At 42.6% G+C, this 20,407-nt stretch overlaps 1 protein-coding gene across 1 annotated transcript; it reads left to right on the top strand.

Annotated features, from left to right (window-relative positions):
• The first annotated feature begins 5,116 nt into the window (after positions 1-5,116).
• On the top strand, positions 5,117-15,095 carry Cldn2 (claudin 2). Its single transcript, XM_015497935.2, has 2 exons — positions 5,117-5,218; positions 12,257-15,095. Exon 2 carries the CDS (start codon positions 12,439-12,441, stop codon positions 13,129-13,131), a length of 693 nt encoding a protein of 230 aa, XP_015353421.1. The 5' UTR covers positions 5,117-5,218; positions 12,257-12,438; the 3' UTR covers positions 13,132-15,095.
• The last annotated feature ends 5,312 nt before the right edge of the window (positions 15,096-20,407 follow it).

Here is a 20,407-nt window from a genome sequence, read left to right as displayed (position 1 = left end):
TCCTTCCCTACAGTTTTGTCATTTTGATTTGAGACAGGACCTTGCTGAATTGCTTAGGGCCTCACTAAGTTGCTGAGGCTGGCTTTGAACTCTTGATCCTCCAGCCTCAGCCTCCTGAGTCAATGGGATTACAGGCATATACTACTGCACCTGGCCTAAATGATTTTAAGATTGTACAGTGGTCCTGAGACCAAAAATTTTGAGACCCATTGACAGAATGTTTTCCTCCCAGAATTTTCCCCTCTTTGGGATTTCATGGATAGGTACAATCTCAAAATTTTAGAAATGAGGGGGAATTAACATGTAGTTGCCAACATTCTGATTTTCTAGTTGGGGGCATTATAAAATACTACTACTAACTACTTTTTATTTTCAAAAGAAACTTTTAAAATGCCAACTATTCGAAGAATAAGCATGGAATTACAACTAGTTTTTTAAATTGAATAAGCTTTATATAATTAAAAATCTCTGTGCACTTGCCTTTGTTTTCACCTATTGGTGATTCCTTCACTGCTCTCCTCCTTACTTCTTTTTTTTTATTATTTAACCCAATGGGCTTTTTTTTTTTAACCACTCAGCCACATTCCCAGCCCTTTTAAAATATTTTATTTAGAGACAGGGTCTTGCTGAGTTGCTTAGGGCCTTGCTAAGTTACTGAGGCTGGCTGTGAACTTGTGATCTTCCTGCCTCAGTCTCCCGAATCACTGGGATTACAGGGGTGTACCACCATGCCCAGCTCTTCCTTAGTCTGTGCATCAGTGCTTAGGAACCACTTACTCCTTACCTTTCCTCCTACTAGATCTTTGCATGTATTTATTTTCTTCTTTCTTTCTTTCTTTCTTTTTTTTTTCTTGGTACCAGGGATTGAACTCAGGGACACTTGACCACTGAACCACATCCCTAGCCCTATAGTGAATTTTATTTAAACAGGGCCTCTCTGAGCTGCTTAGCATCTCGCTTTTGCTGAGTCTGGCCTTGAACTTGCAAGCCTTCCCAGCTGCTGGGATTTACAGACATAAGCCATTGCACCCCGCTTATATCCATTTCTTCTCAAACCATTAGTCTCTGTCCTCACAGTCTTCATCTTCGAGGTTTCTTCTCTGACCTTCCCTACCAGAACTCCTCTTCTTCACCTACCTTTCCCATATAGAACTATTTTGACTCTCCCTTCTATTCCCCCAGAATCTTCCCTTCTCTAGCTAATCTACTATTTCTCTTCTCACCACATGCTCTTCTCAGTCCATTTCCATCAATCCTCTGGCGCACCTGCCATATGCTAATCACTGTAGTTGCCTAGAATAGAGTGATGGAAATGACAAATGAAAACCAAGCTCTCCAGGCATTCACAGTACAGTGGGGGAAAAGAAACATCAATGACAATCCAGGAGGATTGGTGAGGGGGGCATAACAAAGATAACAAGGTGTTTGGGGATCACAGAGGAGAGATATTCATCTAAGGCTTATCAGGAATCAAGGAAGCAATGCTTAAGCAGAGAGCTGAGTGTTAAGGAGGTTTCTAGCAGAAGGTGGGGCCATGGTGCATAAAGAGTTCAAAGCAAAATGAATCTGACATGTAAAGGTCCAAGGATGAAAGGATGCATGACAAGGTTAAGAAACAGGAAGCCAATGAGGAGTGTGGATGAGGAGGAGAGTAGTACAAAATCAGTTTGGAAAGCTATGTAGGGGTCAGGTCATACATGGCTACTGTGTGGAGAATAAACTACAGAAACCAAGAATAAATGGAAGCAGAGAAATCATAAGGCTATTAACAGTGTCTAGCTAAGAGATGATGGTAATGGAGGTAGAAGTTGAAACCAGTGGAGGGATGAGGTAGAATTGGATAGACTTATAGGTCAGAGAAAGTGGGATGTAGAGGGTCAGAATGAGGGAAGGGTGGAATTGAGATTTCTGGCTCACACAATTGGTTTTTGCAAATAGAGAAAACTGATGGAGGGTTGGTTTGGGTTCAAAATGAAGATCAAAGAGACAATTTTGGACATGTTGCATTTGAGATACCTTTGAGCTATCTAATTGGAGATGTCCAGTACATACAGCCCTGAAGCTCAGAGAAGTCTGGGCTGAAAATGACATCTTGAAAGTGATCAGATTATAGGTAGCAATTGAAACCATGTTGCATACAGGTAAGCAAAGTTAAGGACTGGAGAGTGGCCATTGAATTTGATGATATGGGGTCATTAGTGACCAAGACAAGAACTTCTTTTTTTAAAAAAATAATTGTGGTTGTAGATGGACAGAATGCCTTTATTTTATTTATTTTTATGTGGTGCTAAGAATCTAACCCAGTGCCTCACGCATGCTAGGCAAGCACTCTGCCACTGAGCTACAGCACAACCCCAAGAACTTCTTCATTTGGTAGAATAGTCAGGCTGAAATCTCCCTCTATCCTAGACCCTAACTCCTTCTTCCAGAGTCCTTTCATCTCTACTCTTTTTTCCCTTCGAATTGCTCTTGTTTCTCCATCTAGACTTTTTTCATAGCACCAACTTATCTCTATCCTTCAAAACTTTACTTCATACAGACCCCTTAGATTTTCTTCCTTAAAGAACCTTCTTCCCATCTCGTCTGCTCAATTCCTTAAACTGTCACTTCCCAGACCCTTATCCCCCTTTTCTCTCCCACTATTCACTTCTCTTTTTAACCAGATACTGCTTTTCTGAGACTACTATCCTTTCCCCTCTTCTTCCAGATCCCTCTCCATCCTCCACCTTTCTAGGTTCCCTCCATCTCAGCAGGGGTCTTAGTAGAATGATTACCCAGGCTCCACACTAAGGACTCATATACTTTGGCATGATTCCACAAGGATCTGACAGTGCCGACCTGTATAAAACAATGTTAGAACCTAGTCCTTGAGTGCTTGCCAATATGATAACCACATCCTGCCAGCACTGTGCCCTCATCCGCCCTGGCACCTGACCCTGAGATTCTGCATTTTCCTATCCTCAATTACATAGAATCACCACAGACCGATAAAGAGTCCCTCAACTACAAATTCTAATATTTTGCATTTAACCATCAATTTCTACTGTCAAAATACTTTCAGACTCATTATTCCAAACCTCAGGAAGTCTCCTGGGCAAAAACTGGATAAAGAAGATGGAAAGACTTGCCTATCACAAAGCTGGTTACAGGATTAGCCTGGTATTCCTCTAGCCCCTTCAGCCTAGCTTGTTTTCATGCCCAGACACTCCCTGTGCCTAAGTTCAGTCCTGGCTGTCCTTTAGGCTGTTCCAGACTGCCAAGGGGGAACATGCCAGAGAGACCCCTGTTCTGGAGCACTGCCGAGGGATCAGTGCCCTAATTCATACCTGCAAGACAGGGATGGGCCACCTTAGGAAGAATGATTTCTGATTTGCTTCACTGAATTCGCCCTAGGCAACAAATCTGTTTGTTTTAATATTACTTGAGAAAGGGAAATCCAGTATAATGATTCAAACTCCAGAGTTGGCCAGGTTTAGTGCTCATGTCTGCCTCTGCTCTGCACTAGCTCAGTGAGACAATGTATGTGAAACTCTCTACACAGTGCTTGGCACCACAAAGTGTTCAATGATTAGCGTCCACTAGCCTTATGATTTTTACATGAGATCCTGTGAAAAGAGTCATTGTGGTTCACTGGAAAGTTTACTGACCTAGACATCTGGATTCCAGGTCTAAATTTTTTGAGGGGGATACCGGGGATTGAACTCAGGAGCACTCAACCATTGAGCCACATCCCCAGCCCTATTTTGTATTTTATTTAAAGACAGGGTCTCACTGAGTTGCTTAGGAACTCACTTTTGCTGAGGTTGGATTTGAACTTGCTATCTTCCTGCCTCAGCCTCCCAAGCTGCTGGTATTACAGGCATGTGCCACTTCACCTGGCCAGATCTAAATATTAATGCTCAACTTGAGATGTTTGGTAATGTATTCTTTCATCTAATTGGGATTTAGATTTCTCACCTGGGAATACTAAAAACTGCCTAATTTTTATAATATATTGTATTAACCTTTAAAGAATGCATACTTTCAGACCTAGCAATTGTATGCCTAGGAATTTGGCAGTGTTATGTGTAAAGATGTGAGGTTTTAATGGTAAAAAATGGAAATAACAAAAATGTCTGTTGATGGTAAAAGAAATAATATTTTTATATAGAATGCAATGAAGCCATAAAAGAATGATGTAGCTCTATTTTTTATTGGCATGGGAACAGGTCCGTGATACAAGTTCTAGAAACTATAGAAAGTTACAGAATTGTAGTTACAGCATGACAAAATTTCATAAAAAGTAATTCTATTAATATTTTGTATAGTACATCAAAATGTTAGCAATGATGATCTCTGGCTCATGGCATTGTGAGGACTTCTATTTCTTCTTTCTCTTCTGAATTCTTTTCAATACCATCTAGTAATTTCCTATTCAGAAAAAAAAGGAAAACATTTTTTTTTCCACTTGGAAAAGAAACCCAATGTGCACTACGCAGAAATTTTGAGTAGCTTAAATGGCATAGTGTATGGTATTGGTGTGTGTGGTAAAAAATGGTAAGCCTGCCATTATGATAGCCACCTCAGTCCTCACTTGGTAGGTTCTGCTCTTTGAACTTGCAGAGACTGAATCTACAGCACATGTTTGACCTTGAGCCTTGGGTCAACCTTAGGGGTAGAGTAGAGCTGGGGGCTTGCTGGAGAACCAAAATGGGTAGAAGAATCTGTGGAGCTATAGGCAGCACAGGGCCACAGTGCAGGGCTGCTTGGGCACTAACTCTCCAGGGCTGTGTTTATGAGGCTTACTTCCTGCTGGGCCTCAGGGCTGCTAGCCAGGGACACCTAATGGGCAACAGAGCCTCCTTTTCTCCCCCCAAAGCTGGAATGTTCTAAATTCTTCCTTGGGCCAAACCCCCCTCCCCACAAGGTTTCTTCTGGGCTCACAGAGGTCACCACACAAAGGCCCAGCTGGAGTTTTTGACAGGAAAAACACAAAACCCACCAAACTTTTTTTTTTTTTTTTTTAAGTACCTCAATCCTTCCCAGTCTCCAGGGGTTTAATTCTCATCTGTAATAAGGCTCAGATTTGCAGATGGATTTTGCAAAGCTGTGGTTAACAATTAGAAATCCTTTATCACCTCAGCCTGTGGCCCCTTGGACCTTGTTCCCCTTTCTCAGGACCCCTTCCTTCCTCTCCTGGGGTATCTCCTCCTCTGTGGCTCTACAAAAGAATTGTTCTGTAAGTATCTCAATCCTGATTTAGTCACTGCCTTTGCTAATCACCTAAGTGCGTGTTTTTCCTTCCTGGTTGTTGTTAGTTTAGCTCCTGGTAGAGTCAGGCTGGGCTACCTTGACTTTCTGAATGAAGGATATGGGAGGAAAAATTCCTCTGGCACTTGGGTTGGTGGTATTTTTTTCTTCAAAGATGTCACAAAGGTTCCAGTCTTTGACGGTACAGAACCAGAAGAAGCACTCTTCAAATCAGATAATTTCTAACTGGAGCTTTGGGGATAAAAGGAGCATGGTAAATACAAGAGGAGAGGAGCTGCCTTTAACCTCTCTGCCTATTTGTGGGAGTGCTGAGGAGGGCTGGAATCTCGGGAGTCCTCCTTAGCATAAAGGCTCAGGGAAGCAGCAGAAGGTAGATTCCTGAGAGAAGTCATAAAGCCTTCCCCTTAAGCCCTTAAATAACTCTCCTAGTGGTCTGCATGTCTACCATTAGAAATTCCTTATTTGGAATGAAGCATTATTCTTTTCAAGTATCTTCCATGAAAATGAAGTTGTAGCCAAAACATTCACAGCACTTCTAGTTAGGGGATTTTAGGTAGTTTTTGTTTTCTAAATTCTGCCTTTCCGTGTTTTCCAGCACGCTTTGCTTCAATAATAAGGACAAAACTGAACTTATTTTTAAAGCAATTAGAAAGTTTCTCAATCTGTTTGCAGTTCCTTCCTGAACTGTCATCAATCAACTGATGCAGAAGGAAAGATTAACTGATTCAAGGACAAACTTTCCAAAAATATGGCCTTAAGGAATGGCTTTAACACCTACTAGAGCCACTGGAAGCTAGAAGTGAGGTGCAGAGGAGGGAGCAAGTGTCTGCAATTCCTCTGAGGGGCTGTGTGATTAATGGATAGAAAAGTGAGGCTGATTTACAGATGAAGGCAGTGGTGGCTTCTATCAGATACCGAAGGCTGCTTCAGATCATTTCTTAAGCCCAAGGACACCATGTCACACTCAGTCTTTTGAAAGCACCTTAAAAAGAGGAGTACTGTGCACTAGATGCTTGGAGCAAAAGGTGGGAAAAATATCAGGGCAAGTACCCAGGTGAGAAAGGGTTAAGTCAGGAGCTGCTGTCAGTCTTGACCCTCCTAATCCTCTCCTGCAGTTCCAATCCCTCCCCTAAGGAAGATTAGGTAAGGATCCTAAGTGAAACTTTCTTACACAGCCCTTGAGCCATGGAGTATGTTGGCCTCCTGCCCAGAAGACAAATTCTGCTGGCAGGGCCTAGATTTCTCTGTACCTCCAGAGTAGATGGTGCTTGGCCTCTAGGAGGATCGCTCAAAGGGAGGTATCTTTTAAAGGTACTTGCTTCTAATAGCAGCTCTTCAGTCTTTTGTATTTGTTAAAATGGACTTCCTGTCCCCATTACCTTATTTGAGATGCAAAACCTTAGAGATGAGCAAATAGGGCCTAGAGAAGATAGGGAACTTCCTGGACAGGTTTCAGGCAGAACTGAGACAAAAAAAAAAAAAAAAAAAAACTAGATCTTTTGACACTCAGGTCAAGACCCTTTATCTAAATTCTATCTGCCGTCACTTTCTACTGCTCATCAAACAAATAAAAGCAGATTGTAGCCTGGATCACCGCCCAACCATTTGTAATTTTTTCTACCTTGTCTTCCTGACCCTGACTGAAAAGTGAATCCCCATGAGGCCATTGTGGAATAAGCTCTAATGACTTGTTCTTCCTCTTGCCCAGCTATGCCAAATGGACTCTTTGGAGATTCTAAACCGCAGTGATGACATTTTCTTTACTTTCCCCCCTCCCCAAATACTTTCTTACTTTAACTGAGTCAGGCAGGACTGGCTCTGATGAAAAGCACTCCTCATGGGAAATGCTGTTGATTCTCATGGGAAACCCAAGCATGGCTGCTCTTCTGGTGCCATCTCAGGAAGGCTGAGGTGAAAACTACTTCTCTGGGAGGTAGAAGGTCTTCTCCAGCAAAGCATCAAGTTTGTTCACTAACTTTGACTGAAAGCACAGATGTAGATAGAAGGAAGGAGGGAAAAGGATAAATCCTGGGTGGGAAAGGGAAGAGGACCCAGGGACAGTTTCAAGGAGAGGATGAGTCCTGGAGGTTGACTAGCAACTAGCCATACAAGTAGTAGAAGGTAGAACAGCAGGCTTAAGGGTTTGGAGACAAAATAAATGTAAATTCTGAGAAATTTAAGTGTTCAAGCATGATTGGGTCATGTGTGTGTGTGTGCGCATGTGCATGCATGGGAGCATAAACCATGGTATTGGAGGTTAATGGTAAGATATGAGGTTGGGAAGAAAAGCAGGGGCCAGACAATGAAGGGGTTTTCTGATTTCCTGCAATAAGGAGACTGAACTTCATCCTGATTGGAATTAAAGACTTCTGGAGTTTTTTTTTTTTTTTTAAAAAAAAAAAAAACATGGCAAAGGGTGAGGTGACAGTCCTTATTTCATTTCCACTTCAGAAAGGTCTTTGACTACTGGATAGATAATTGATTGCAGGGGCAGTTGAGAAGTGGAATTAGTCCAATTTGAGGTACCTGTGTGATTTCCAAATGAATAAAAGATGATGGTTGCAAGGCCTAAACTAAGGTTTCAGTAGTAGAGATGGAGAGAAGTGAATGGATTCATGATTTATTTGGAAGCAGATCTGATAGGACTTCATAATGATTATATATCAAGGAAAGGTGAGGAAACAAGGGTGACTGGCTTGGATTATTTGATGGCTGATGACTCCATTGAGATAGGAACTGAGATAGGAAATACTCTATGAGGAATAGTTTGAGGGTATGGAGAGAAACGGGCAAATGATTTCAGATTTGCAGAAGTTGAATCTGAGGTACTGTTAACACATTCAGGTGGGGCCATTCCAAATGCAGTTGACAACACAAACAAAGAACTCAAGAGAGAGATCTAGGGCTGGGGTTGTAGCTCAGTGGGAGAATGCTTGGCTAGCACATGTGAGGCACTGGGTTTGATGCTCAGCATCACATAAAAATAAATAAAATAAAGGTATCGTGTCCATCAACAACTGATAAAAAAGAAATAGTGTAACTACAGAAACTACAACCTAAAGAGAGAGAGAGAGAGAGAGAGAGAGAGAGAGAGAGAGATGGTAGTTAGTCATTGGCACAGAGAGAGAGAGTAAATGAGATCACCTATGGAGAATGTGAAGAATAAACAGACCATAGGAAATCTAGGGGAATAGTTAGATTTAAATAGTGGGCAATGGAAGAGGAATTTTTTGTTGTACTTGGGATTGAACCCAGGCCCTCATGCATGACAGTCAAGTGTTCTACCACTGAGTACATCCCCAGCCACAAAGAAGAACTTATGAAGAAGACATAGGAGAATCTTTCTTCCTCTTCTCCATACTAGAGATCAAACCTAGGAGTGATTTACCACGGAGCTGTATCCTCAGCCTTTTTATTTATTTATTTTTTTGTTTGTTTGTTTTGAGACAGAGTCTCACTAAATTGCCCAGGTTGGCCTCAAACTTGGAAGACTCCCACTTTGGCCTCTTCAGTAGCCAGGATATAGGAATTTACTACTATGCCTAGAAGAATCATTTTGATGGGTGGGGAGATCTGGGAATGGTGCTATAGACGACAAGGGAGAAGGCATTTTATGAAGGAGAGGGAGAAGAAAAGATGATAGACAGAACCATTGGATGTTGGAACAAGGAAGTAATTGATAACCTTGGTGAGAACATAGTCAGTGGATGACTAATGGCAAAAAATCAGACTGCAGAAAACTGAGAAGTGATTGGGAGGGTGAAGAAGTAGGGACATCGGTATTAAATGGCTTGTTCAGGGATCTGGACTGCAAAGAGATTGATCAAGAAAGAAGGTAATAGCTTCATGGTGAGAAGGCAGAGTAGGGAGCTTTAAAAAGAGTGGTAAATATTTGAAGTAGAATGCATACCAGGGAAAATTAGGACCACCAAGCAGCACTGAAAGCCTCACTGTTATGCTCATCATGATTGGGATAAATGCAACTCAATGCAAGTTAACAATAACCATGCCAGAGCACTGGGGATATAGTTCAGTGGTAGAGTACTTGTCCAGCAAGTACAAGGTCCTGGGTTCAATCCCCAGTACAACAAAACAAAACAAAACAAAAATCACTAATGTCTTCAAGAAAATAAGTGCCAGGAAAGAAATTGCTCAGTGTCACAACCGAAAGTGACAAAGTTCATCAAATTATTGGTTCCTGTTCTGCACTGCTTTGTATCAACACTGGCAACATAATATTGGACACTGATGAATTGTATTGACTATCAACTATGTGGCCAATGCTGTAGAGGCACAAGAGAAGTTTATAATTTAATTGTTTATAATTTAATTGAAAAGATAAGATATTCAACAAATGAGTCTGCACATATACATACATTCATGCATATGTATATAGGTGTGTGTGCATGTGTATATGAAACTGTTTTTTGCCCGTTTCCCCATCTCCCCCTATTGTATTTACTCCTTTCTTCCTTTGATATCCTTCATCTCAATCTTTTTTTCCCAACATTGGGGAGCACTTTGTAACCATTATAGTTCAATGTCATTGACTCATTTTGAAAATCTGTCTTTTATAGTCATATGGACCTTCTCATACCTCTTTACCACTCTTATTCTTTCATTAAGAAGATATTTTTGGGCCTGGGCTTGTAGCTTAGTGGTAGAGCACTTGCCTAGCATGCATGAGGTGGTGGATTTGATTCTCAGCACCACATATAACTAAATAAATAAAATAAAGGTCTATCAACAACTAAAACAAATTTAAAAAGAAGATATTTTTGAACATCTGCATTAAGTTAAGCACTGTGTAAGATATATGAGATAGAGATACATCGAATGTAGTCTCTGCTGTCAAGTTGCTTGCAGAATAGCAAAGAGAATAAGAGTTTAAATACGAAATTACAATATAGTGTGCAAAGTACTATCCTTATTTTGGTTTCCTCAGTAGGTATTATTGGTACCTATCACAAAAAGATTGTGATGATTAAGTGAGCTAACACATGTAAAATGTTTATTAATCATTACATGAGAAACACTAAAGTATTATTATTATTGCTATGAGGATGGTGATAATTGAAGTAAAGAAATACAGGATAATATAAGAATATAGAGAAGGAGTACTTGACCAAGCGTAGAATAAGAGACATCTGAGCTAATTCCTAAAGGATGAGAAAGTACTAAACAGAGAAGGAAAATGCATGACATTCTATATACAACAGCCTGTACTAAAACTTTTAAGCTAAAGATCATTTGACATGATTGAGGAGCTGAGAAAAATTTAGTTTAACAAGGTAATGGCAAGAGGTGAAGTTTGGGAGGTCATGGAGTACAAATGACTTTGGACTTCATCTTTTAACCAGTAGGGAGCCATTGGAATGTCTTATATGGAGTAGTGACTTGATCATATTAATGTGTTGAAAGATCACCTTGGCAACAATGTGGGGAATGAATTGGAAGAGGCAAGATTGTAAGTAAGACCAGTTAGGAAGCTGTTGCTTCCAGGTGAGATAGAATGATGAAACCCTATACTAGGAAGTAGCAGTGAAAATGAAAATAAAGGTGGTGGGGGAGTCATGGATTCAAGAGATATTCAAGAGATAGAATTGGTGGACATAGTAACTATTAGATGCAGAGGATAAGAATAAGAAAGGTATCAAGGATCACTTCTAGGATTTTTTTCTGGTATAAGGAGATGGACAGAGGTATTATTCAATGACCACAGGAGATCCAGAGAACTGTTTGAAGAAACATGTAACAGGGGAGGTAATGTGTTTTCTTTTGGACATGCCAGATTTGAGGTGCCTATGAAATTCTCCTGTGGAAATTTTGAATAGAGGATTCCTCTGCCAGTTTTGCAGGTCAAGAGTGTCTGTATTAGAAAATCAGATTTGGGAGTCCCAATGGATAGGTAATAGATTGTCATAGGGGTAGATGTGTTTGCTCAGTGGTAGAATGTTGACTGAGAAAAGAATGAACTTCGCAGAAATACACTTAAGAAATGAGTAGGGAAGGAGAAAATTTGAAGAAGGCTAAAATGGAACAGCCAGATTGTAGTGAGTTGAAGAATTAGTGCGCTGAAGGGTCTTGTAGAGGATGGAAAAAGATGTACCCTTCATCCTTAGTGTCCTGAACCTTGGAAAAAGTGGGGACTCCCTGAACACTGCAAAATCCTGTGCAGCTCTGAGGGTCCAAAGGATTGGTTCAGATGCCTGCCTCTTATAAAGGCCTCTATTTTAAAGCAGCTTCCCTTTCCTCTATCCTATAGCCCCTAACAGATAGTTCAGGGAACTTTAGGGATCCACCTAGGATCTGGAACAATCTTTCTCTAGAGTCCTCCCACATCATCTGAGAGACTGATGATGGGGGCATCTAATAGGAGAACAGATAGGATATATCTGGTGTGTTATACTTGCAGGGGCTTAAGGCCAGCCTCACAGAGAGGACTTTGGGAAAAGCTGGGAAGACCTGAACTCTCAGAGTATAGGCGAAAGCTCTGTTTCCTGTCCCAATCTGCCCTGGAGTAGATTTTTGCTGTGGACAGGATGATTCAAGCCACTACTCTCTAAGTCTTTAGAGATTCAAGCAACCTCTAACAAGCTGGAGTCCAAGGCTACATTTCTAGGACCTCTTCGTCCTGATCCAGTCCCCTGGAATTTGGCCTCATTCTGCAATTGTGGGGCCCTTTGGCACTGTTGCTTGGCAATGCATTAAACAGCAGTCCTTGGAGACTAGCAGTGGAATTAATGCAACCACCATAACCGCCACTGCCATCACTACCTTCTCGGAAATAGCCACCTGTCTGGCCCCTGCCTTTGTCCAACTGCCAACCTAAGGCATGTGCCTACGCAGGAGGTGATGACATTTTGGCTCCAGTTTCAAAGTTTTTTTTTTTTCTTTCTCATGTGTTATTTCTAAAGATAACAAAGGTCAAAAGGCATTCAGCATTTTCTGGTTTCTCATAAGCTTCTGGTCAATATTTAATCTGGTTTATGGATTTTTTTTTTAGGTTTTCTAGATGCCTTCTTGAGCCTGCTTGTGGCCGCCCACAGACACTTGTAAGGAGGAGAGAAGTCAGCCTGAGAGAGACACCTTGAAATGAAGGATTAGAGGCCAGGATTCAAGGATCGAGTTCTGCAGCCAGAAGACGAAGGAATAGGCCCTGAAGACATTTCTGCTGAGAGGTCTACCATGGCCTCTCTTAGCGTCCAACTTGTGGGCTACGTCCTAGGCCTTCTGGGGCTGCTGGGCACATTGATTGCCATGCTGCTTCCTAGCTGGCGTACAAGTTCTTATGTTGGTGCCAGCATTGTGACAGCAGTCGGCTTCTCCAAGGGTCTCTGGATGGAGTGTGCCACACACAGCACAGGCATTACCCAGTGTGACATCTACAGCACTCTTCTAGGCCTGCCTGCTGACATCCAGGCTGCCCAGGCCATGATGGTGACATCTAGTGCAATCTCTTCACTGGCCTGCATTATCTCTGTGGTGGGCATGAGATGCACAGTCTTCTGCCAGGAATCCCGAGCTAAAGACAGAGTGGCAGTAGTGGGTGGAGTCTTCTTCATTCTTGGAGGCCTCCTGGGCTTCATCCCTGTTGCCTGGAATCTTCATGGGATCCTGCGGGACTTCTACTCACCACTGGTGCCTGACAGCATGAAATTTGAGATTGGAGAGGCCCTTTACTTGGGCATTATTTCCTCCCTGTTCTCCCTGATAGCTGGAATCATCCTCTGCTTTTCCTGCTCATCCCAGGGAAATCATGCCAACTACTATGATGGCTACCAGGCCCAGCCTCTTGCCACAAGGAGCTCTCCAAGGCCTAATCAACCACCCAAAGCCAAGAGTGAGTTCAACTCCTACAGCCTGACAGGGTATGTCTGAAGAACCTGGGGCCAGGGGGTGGCTGGGTCTGTGAAACCAGGGGACAGTGCCCCCAGGGGCACAGGAGAGGGACATTGCCACTGGATCATGTCAGAAGGTGCTGCTGAGGATAGACTGACTTTGGCTATTGGATGGAGCAAAAGGCAGACATGGGAGCTGGTATGGCAGCATGTAGGCTGAATTGCCAAGTATACTCGCCAAGCCATCCCATATCCTTCACCTTTCCCCCCACCCCAAGTACTCAACCTCAAACTCCAAATCCCACTCCCTACCTTTGACCAGGCCCCAGAGGCTCCTTCCTACATTTTGGTTTACGTGGAAATCCATCCCAAAACCTACTAATCACATCCCACTGACTGACCCTCTCTGTGATCAAAGATGTCTCTCTGGCTGGCTTTTAGCTCATTGCTGGGGGATAGAGAGAAGAAGGAATGGTGGCTTATATGGGCATCGCTCTAACCTCTTTCTCAAACCTCCTTCCAAAGAAACTGATTGGTCAGCAATGAGCCCTGGAGCCTCCAACCCACTCTTGTTATGACTCCAGAGTGTCCAGGCTGGTTTGTGCATGAACTGAAAGAAGGCCATCTTATGGTGTCCAGGGAATGGAAAGCAACTAGGTTCAGGATGGGAGGAAAGGAAAGCAGCCTGGAACCAAAAGCCAGAACCATTTTCCCAGGGCACTTCCCAGAATTCCTTCACATATGTGTGTTAAGGATCAAGCCCATAGCTAGAGGGAAGGACAAGGAAAAAAGATATGGTGGAAAGTTCAAGGCAGCTGCTAACTCTGACTCCACTGAGGAACTGCTTCAGAAACTGCAGTTTCAACTTTCACCAAAGACTCTGCCTCCCTCTGGGGCACCTGACCTGGCTTCCTGTCTAAACCACAAGGCTAAGGGCCATAGACAATGGTTTCCTGAGGAACAATAAACCAGTTTTTCAAGAACTGGTCCTTGGCCGGGAGATGACAACAGGAAAGCTGTGGGAGACTGAGCAAGATACTACTTCTTGACCCTGGTCAAAAAAGAATAAGAATTTTGGTATCTAAGAAATTGGTTGGACATGTGTGGTAACTCCACTGGGTATTTCTACTGTGCCAAAAAGAGGCAGCCTCCCAGAAAGTCTTCAGACCTAACGGAAAATCAGCCCCAAAGGGCTGAGACCAGCCCCCTGCATGGGGTCTGCTCACAGAGCACTATAGAGCCTCTGAAAGAACCCAACACCAGTTGGGTCCTTTGTCACCCTTCCTATCCTCCTCACCATCCATCAGAAGATAATCCCAAAGGAACTCAAACGCTGTGGTGTGGAACATACATGCCCAAGGTGTTGTGACCATGATCTGAATGAGAACTGAGCTGCTGCCTGGGATTGCATTTGAGGCACAAGTGTAGAAAATGGTTCCCAGGCAGATAGTTCCACATCCAAGGTCTGAGAATGCTCCAATTCTCCTGGAATTGGAGTTGGTGGGGGGTCATAAACTGGAGACATTTTTCCTCACCAGTTTGCTATGACCACCTTTGGAAGAAATCCAGTACACCTCCCCAAATCTCAGTGCCAGCAAAAGGAGCCCATTAATGGTCTGTAACATGCTTTCATGTTTCCACCTTCTTACTATGTTCAAGTTGTTCACTGACCTGGAAGCCCTCTTCTGATAGCCAAGTCCTCCCCATGCTTGGAGAACTTGCTCAGCACCACCTCTTTCATTGAGCCTTCTCTGACCACTCCATCCCTCTCTTTCCCCTCCTTCTTTCAACCCCCAATGTACAAATTGCTTCTTGATGCTCATCATTCACAATTTCTGGTTGTTAGTTTCGTGTGTGTGTGTGTGTGTTTATGTGTGTGTGTATCTGATCTCAAAAGCACATTGTAAACACTTGGAGCTATATCTTAGACCTCTTTGTACACCCCAGACTATGTGTAACAGTGCTGGGCACACAATAGGTGATCAATAAACATGTTTTGATTGAGTAACTGTTTTATTGATTAAAAGGGATCCAAACTGGGTACATGTGACTAGAAGAAATTGGGGCAAGGAGTGGGGAGGGTGGAAGCTGGACTTTGTCCCTGAGGTTAGATAGAAAATTCCATATTTTTACTGGAAATAACTAGAAAACATGACAATGCCCCTCACCAAGGAAACTAACCATCTTGGCCAGAGCTGCTGCCTTTTTGGAACAGTTATTTCATTTAAGTTATCTACTAAATGGCTATGTGCTTATTCCTTTCATTCTTTTTTAAAATATTTATTTAGTTTTTGATGGACTTTTATCTTATTCATTTATTTATATGCAGTGCTGAGAATCGAACCCAGTGTGTCACACATGTGAGACACGCACTCTACCATTGAGCCATAACCCCAGCCCCTTCCTTTCATTCTTGTAACCACCATTATGAAGAGGATGAAATAGATCTCACAATCTCCATTTGGCAGAGGGGAAAAATAAGGCTGATACAGGTATAAAAATTTTCCCAGGTCCACACAGCTGGGGTTAGTGCCTCAGTCTCCTAATTCCCAAAATAAGACCCTGCTGATCTAACAGTATTCAGAGCCAATAGAAAGAGCCTAACAACTGTCTCCAAGGAGCCTGAAGAAAATAACTTAAAGCTAGCAAGGTAACAGTGGGGGTATGAATGCTCTCTTAGTCTCCCATGAGGGTGATCTTGAAAAGCAGGACTTCATCAGATATGAAAATTCCCCTCCTGCCATGCTGGCCAACTGGCCAAGCTGGGCTCAACTAATTGTCCCACCAAGGAAATGCCAGGTTTATGTTTCAATAAGACACAGCATCTCAGTTCCAGTTACCCTAAATATGGGAAGTATGGGAATCTAGGAGGCCATTCAGCCTCTTTGGGAATTAACCAAGCCTAATTCATAAGGGTGTTGTTAACTAGGACAACACTGATAATAATGGGGCCCTTGAGATTTAGCTTAACTAGACCCTGAATCTAGGGGTCCTCAGCTCATAGGAGCCTATTATGGCACTACCCTTGCACTTCTTAAGTGGGCCTTTTTGTTGCAAAGGCTAGAACCACAACATTCAAGCCTATTTAGAGGGAATGGCAGCAGGTGGGAATACGGGGAGAGGGAGAGATCTTTGGAGAAAAGCCTAAGAAGTCATGTTTTTGGTCTGGCACCAGGAATCCCAAAGTACATGATTAGGGTTCATAAGAGGTTGAAAGAAGGGGTTGCCTTACTGATTCTGCTGAGCTGTGTGGGCAGCAGTCTGGTAAGGGGCTCTAATGACCCTTCACTGGCAACCAAAGCACCTTCAGAGCTACCAACTTCACTGCATCCTTCAAATACCTCAGCAAAGTAGATCTCTCACAGGAGACAAAATGGAGGTCTAGAGAGTGAATAAAATCCCTCAAGCTACAGAATGGTGTTAGTGCCCCATCTGTATATAACCTTGGAAACTCCTTCCATGGCATTAGGATCTGAGATTCCAGTCTCAGAAGGTGTTTGAGGGCCTTTTGCTCTTCAAATTCTTGCAGGTTCCCAGTACCTGTCCACTTCTGGAATAGAAGGGTTTGTGAGGGAAAAAGGACATAGAGCTTCCCTTTGTCTTAGTGTGGGGTTCCTGTGACCTTTCTTAATCTGGGAAATTTCAATAGAAGAAAATATAATTTCATCATCAACTAGAAAAACCAGGGAAGACCTGACAGAGCCACTGATCCCCTTGGCTGGTTGAATAAGAAAAGCCTTGCTCTAAATAGTTTCCTAGAAATCTTCCCAAGTCTGGGCCCAAGTTGACCATCTATAAGCTAACACCATTACCTTCCATCATAAAGTAATTTAGATAAACCATAGACCTAGGGGGATAGTGAAGGTCATTGTGTTTATTTCCCTACCTCATGGCTCAACCCTTGCACAAGGACAGATGTTTTTGCCTTCCATTCCTCTGATAATAGTGTGACTCATTTTTTCTCTCCCTTGGGGCCCTAGTGACCCACAGCTACGTGATCATTAATGGAGCTGGGGAGACTGAAACTGGATTCCTAGTGGAAAGGCAAGCTCCAACTTTTTGAGAGACCTTCGGCCAAATAGCCACTCAGTCAGCCCTTTAGCCAGACAGTCAGCCAGCCCACACAAACTGAACTCTTCCTTTGTGTTAGGCAATGTGCTAAGAGCTGTGAGGGTGATAAACGATGTAAATTCTGCCTTGTGTACATGTACAAACATATAACAAAAATCTCACCATTATGTATAATTATAGTGCACCAATACATAATATGGTAAAAAAAAAAAGTCTGCCTTAGAGAATTTGACAGCTGATCTAGGGGAGAAAAGTCATGCACATCTGACTACTAAAGGCAGAATTAACATACCAATCTGATTTTTGTTGGGGTGTGTGTGTGTGTGTGTGTGTGTGTGTATTTTGTGGTGTTGGAGATTGAACCCAGGGCCTCAAGCATGCTAGGCAAGTGTTGTACCACTGAGTTACATCCCCAGTCCTACAAGGCTGGATATAGATGCTCTTAGGAGAGATAGGAACAAAGTGATTCAAAATAGAGGTGTCAGGAGCTAAGAAAAATATTTACGTATGTTTCCTTAAATTCCAATCCATATGAAATGAGTGCCTGGCATTAATTGAACTTTCGGGGGAAGGCTGATTAGAAGAAACTGCTTCCTGCAGCTGAAGAACTATGGGAAATTGACAAATAGCGTGAATAGGAGTGCTAAGGACCTAACAGGGATATATCACACAAATAAGCTGTTAATTGCCCTTTTGAAGTTATAAGACCCCTAAAGGACTTTAAGAAAGGGAGCGATTCTGAGGCTCAGCTTCACCTTCCTCATATCCTTTCCTTGGGACGTTCTGTGAAAATTGGTGGGGCAGCAGAAGCAGTGCCCAACCAAGTAGCTTGGGGCCTTTTGGCTCTGAACCAGAGGAGAAACATGGGTATAGGAGAAGGAGGAGAGGAGAGAGTAGGGGCACAGTGCTAAAGGCAGGCTAACGAGGTCTAATAGGGTCAAATGTTCCCTCCCACTCAGCCCTGGGCCTATGCACAGGGGAGTCTTTCATGCCTGTAGCTGCCCACTCCAGGACACAGAGGCCCCAGGCTAGGAAGTGCATGTGCTCCTCCTCAGGTGGCTGAAGCCTGGCCTTGGCCCAGCCTGATCTCCCTGCCTAAGCGGCTACTGGCTTTGATGAGACATTCTGTTATCTCAACAGGGAAAGGAACCACAAACAGGAAGTCCAGCAGTTATCACTCTCTTCTTCCCTATGTTGAGGCTCACTATATGTGATATGATCAGTGATACAAGATTAACAAGCTGTTATCAGGTACAGTGATATAGAGACTGTAATCTGACCACCCACCTCCTACCCACAACCCACCACTTTCCTGGGAATTGTACTTAGGAATTCCTAGCTAACTCTCACCTATAATTCTATTCTATAGACTTCATTGCTCCAGAAGACAAGCAACTGTGTCTTAGGGCTTGACAAAACTGGAGGTCAACATGTAAGGGCACATCATCAGGTCCCTTTTAGGAGAAAGCTACTGATTTCCTGTCATTCCTTAAGTCTCATTCCTCCAAAAAGACACCCATTTCACAAGTCATGTCCTAGGAGGGCTTTGAAAACTTTCAGTTTGCAAACACTCATGACTGTGTGGAGATAACACTGAGAATACTCACATGCTTTAAAAAAGATAATAAGGAGTATGATGTGATGTGAAATTAGATGTCAGATGAGTACTGGTATTATGGTAGGCAATCCAGCATTTCAGTGGTAGCTCCTGTTATCCAATAGCACTTTCAGATTTTTTCCAGACTTTGTGGTGGTTGTTTGGGAGAAAGGCTAGTCACACAAAAAGAACAGAGAAGATGCTCATTGCAGCTTCCTCTAAGCCTGTTTATTCTGGAATTACCCAGTGGGATGCAAGAGAATTGATATGCATCCCCCACATGGGATGATACTGTGAAGACTTCTTGGTTTAAAAGCACTAAAGGACTCAGTTTAAAACTCAAGTGTATTTACTGGGAAAAGAAAAACATTCAGCCACATACCTGAATTTGTTTTAGTTTGTCATTTTTGCCTTAAAAGGAATCAGAAAAGATGAGTCTAGTGAGTTTAAAAACTAGAACAGCAATTCAGCTACAACACACACTGGAATTTGGAGAAGGAGGGGATTTTTCTAAGTTACATATGCATCCTTCAACTAAATAATTCAACCGTTTCAAAGATGGGGAAGTAAAAATCAAGAAAAAGGCAGACAGGATGAGAAGATGGTGACATCCTCCTGTTTGCAATTCCAGAGGCATCTCATGGTTAATTTTACTCCTCTGTGTGTAATAATAAACCAATATGTTCTCAAGTGTCACTTTCTCACTCCCCAAGAGACTTGCCCAACTCAGCACTGTCTGGGGAGGGGGGTTCAAAGGAGCCAGTGAGAACACCCACGGGCAGAGGCCAACAAGTCCAAGACCTCCTGGAGTGTAAGAATAGGATCTTGACGACTGTTTTGATATCAGGAAAGCTGCCAAGCAATGGCCCAGAGTGAAAAACCCAGTCAAGAGGAAATGAATTTCCACGTTGTTTGGAGGGATATTCGTTACATAAGTGAACAATTTCCTGATCATGAGGGCAGTTAAACATTGTGTGGGATTATGGAATGCTCTTCCTTGGAAATTCCTATCCGTGTGGGCTGGCTTTAGCATTTTCCTATCAAAAAGAACACAAGACTCATTGTATGGTGTAATTGGCAAAGAGCTTGGACTCTGGAATCAGACAAACCTGGATTTTACCTTAACACTATGGGAAAGCTACTTCAATTCTCTACACTTCAGTTTCCTCATCTGTAAAATGGGAATAATACCTGCCTCTTGATATGGTAATGGGAAATGGTTAACTATTATTATCTAAGCATACTGGGAACCTAAAGGGGATAGTGCCAATCATATCAAATTGTGTTTATCTTGGATGTGGGGGCAGATGGTAAAGTGTATTTTTTTACCATGGTTCTGAATCTACATTTAGTATGGAAAGTCTTTCCCAGGCCAAAATGTCTCAAGATTCTTCTCTGAAGTCTGAATACCCTAGAAGACCTTGGATAGGCTTCTACTGTTAAGATTCTATTAACAGAAGCCAGGGAGAAAAGCAGACTTGAGAAGTTGGAGGGAAAACAGCCTGTGATGGCTCTTTTACCCTCATCAAAATCTATTAAGAATCTGGGGTGGAATAGAATCATGATTCACCATACCCCAGAGCTAGAGAAAACTCCAGTTCAAAGGAACTGCAGAGTGGGGTTAATTTTCTAAACTTTAGGACAACTG

The sequence above is a fragment of the Marmota marmota genome, unplaced genomic scaffold, assembly GCF_001458135.2.
Source record: "Marmota marmota marmota unplaced genomic scaffold, marMar, whole genome shotgun sequence".
Classification (NCBI taxonomy): Eukaryota; Metazoa; Chordata; class Mammalia; order Rodentia; family Sciuridae; genus Marmota; species Marmota marmota.
The sequence above is the reverse complement of the archived record's forward strand: the minus strand, read 5'-3'. Positions and strand labels throughout refer to the sequence as shown.

Coding starts and splice junctions, on each gene's coding strand:
- Cldn2 (XM_015497935.2), top strand. CDS start 12,439: ATGGCCTCTCTTAGCGTCCAACTTGTGGGCTACGTCCTAGGCCTTCTG.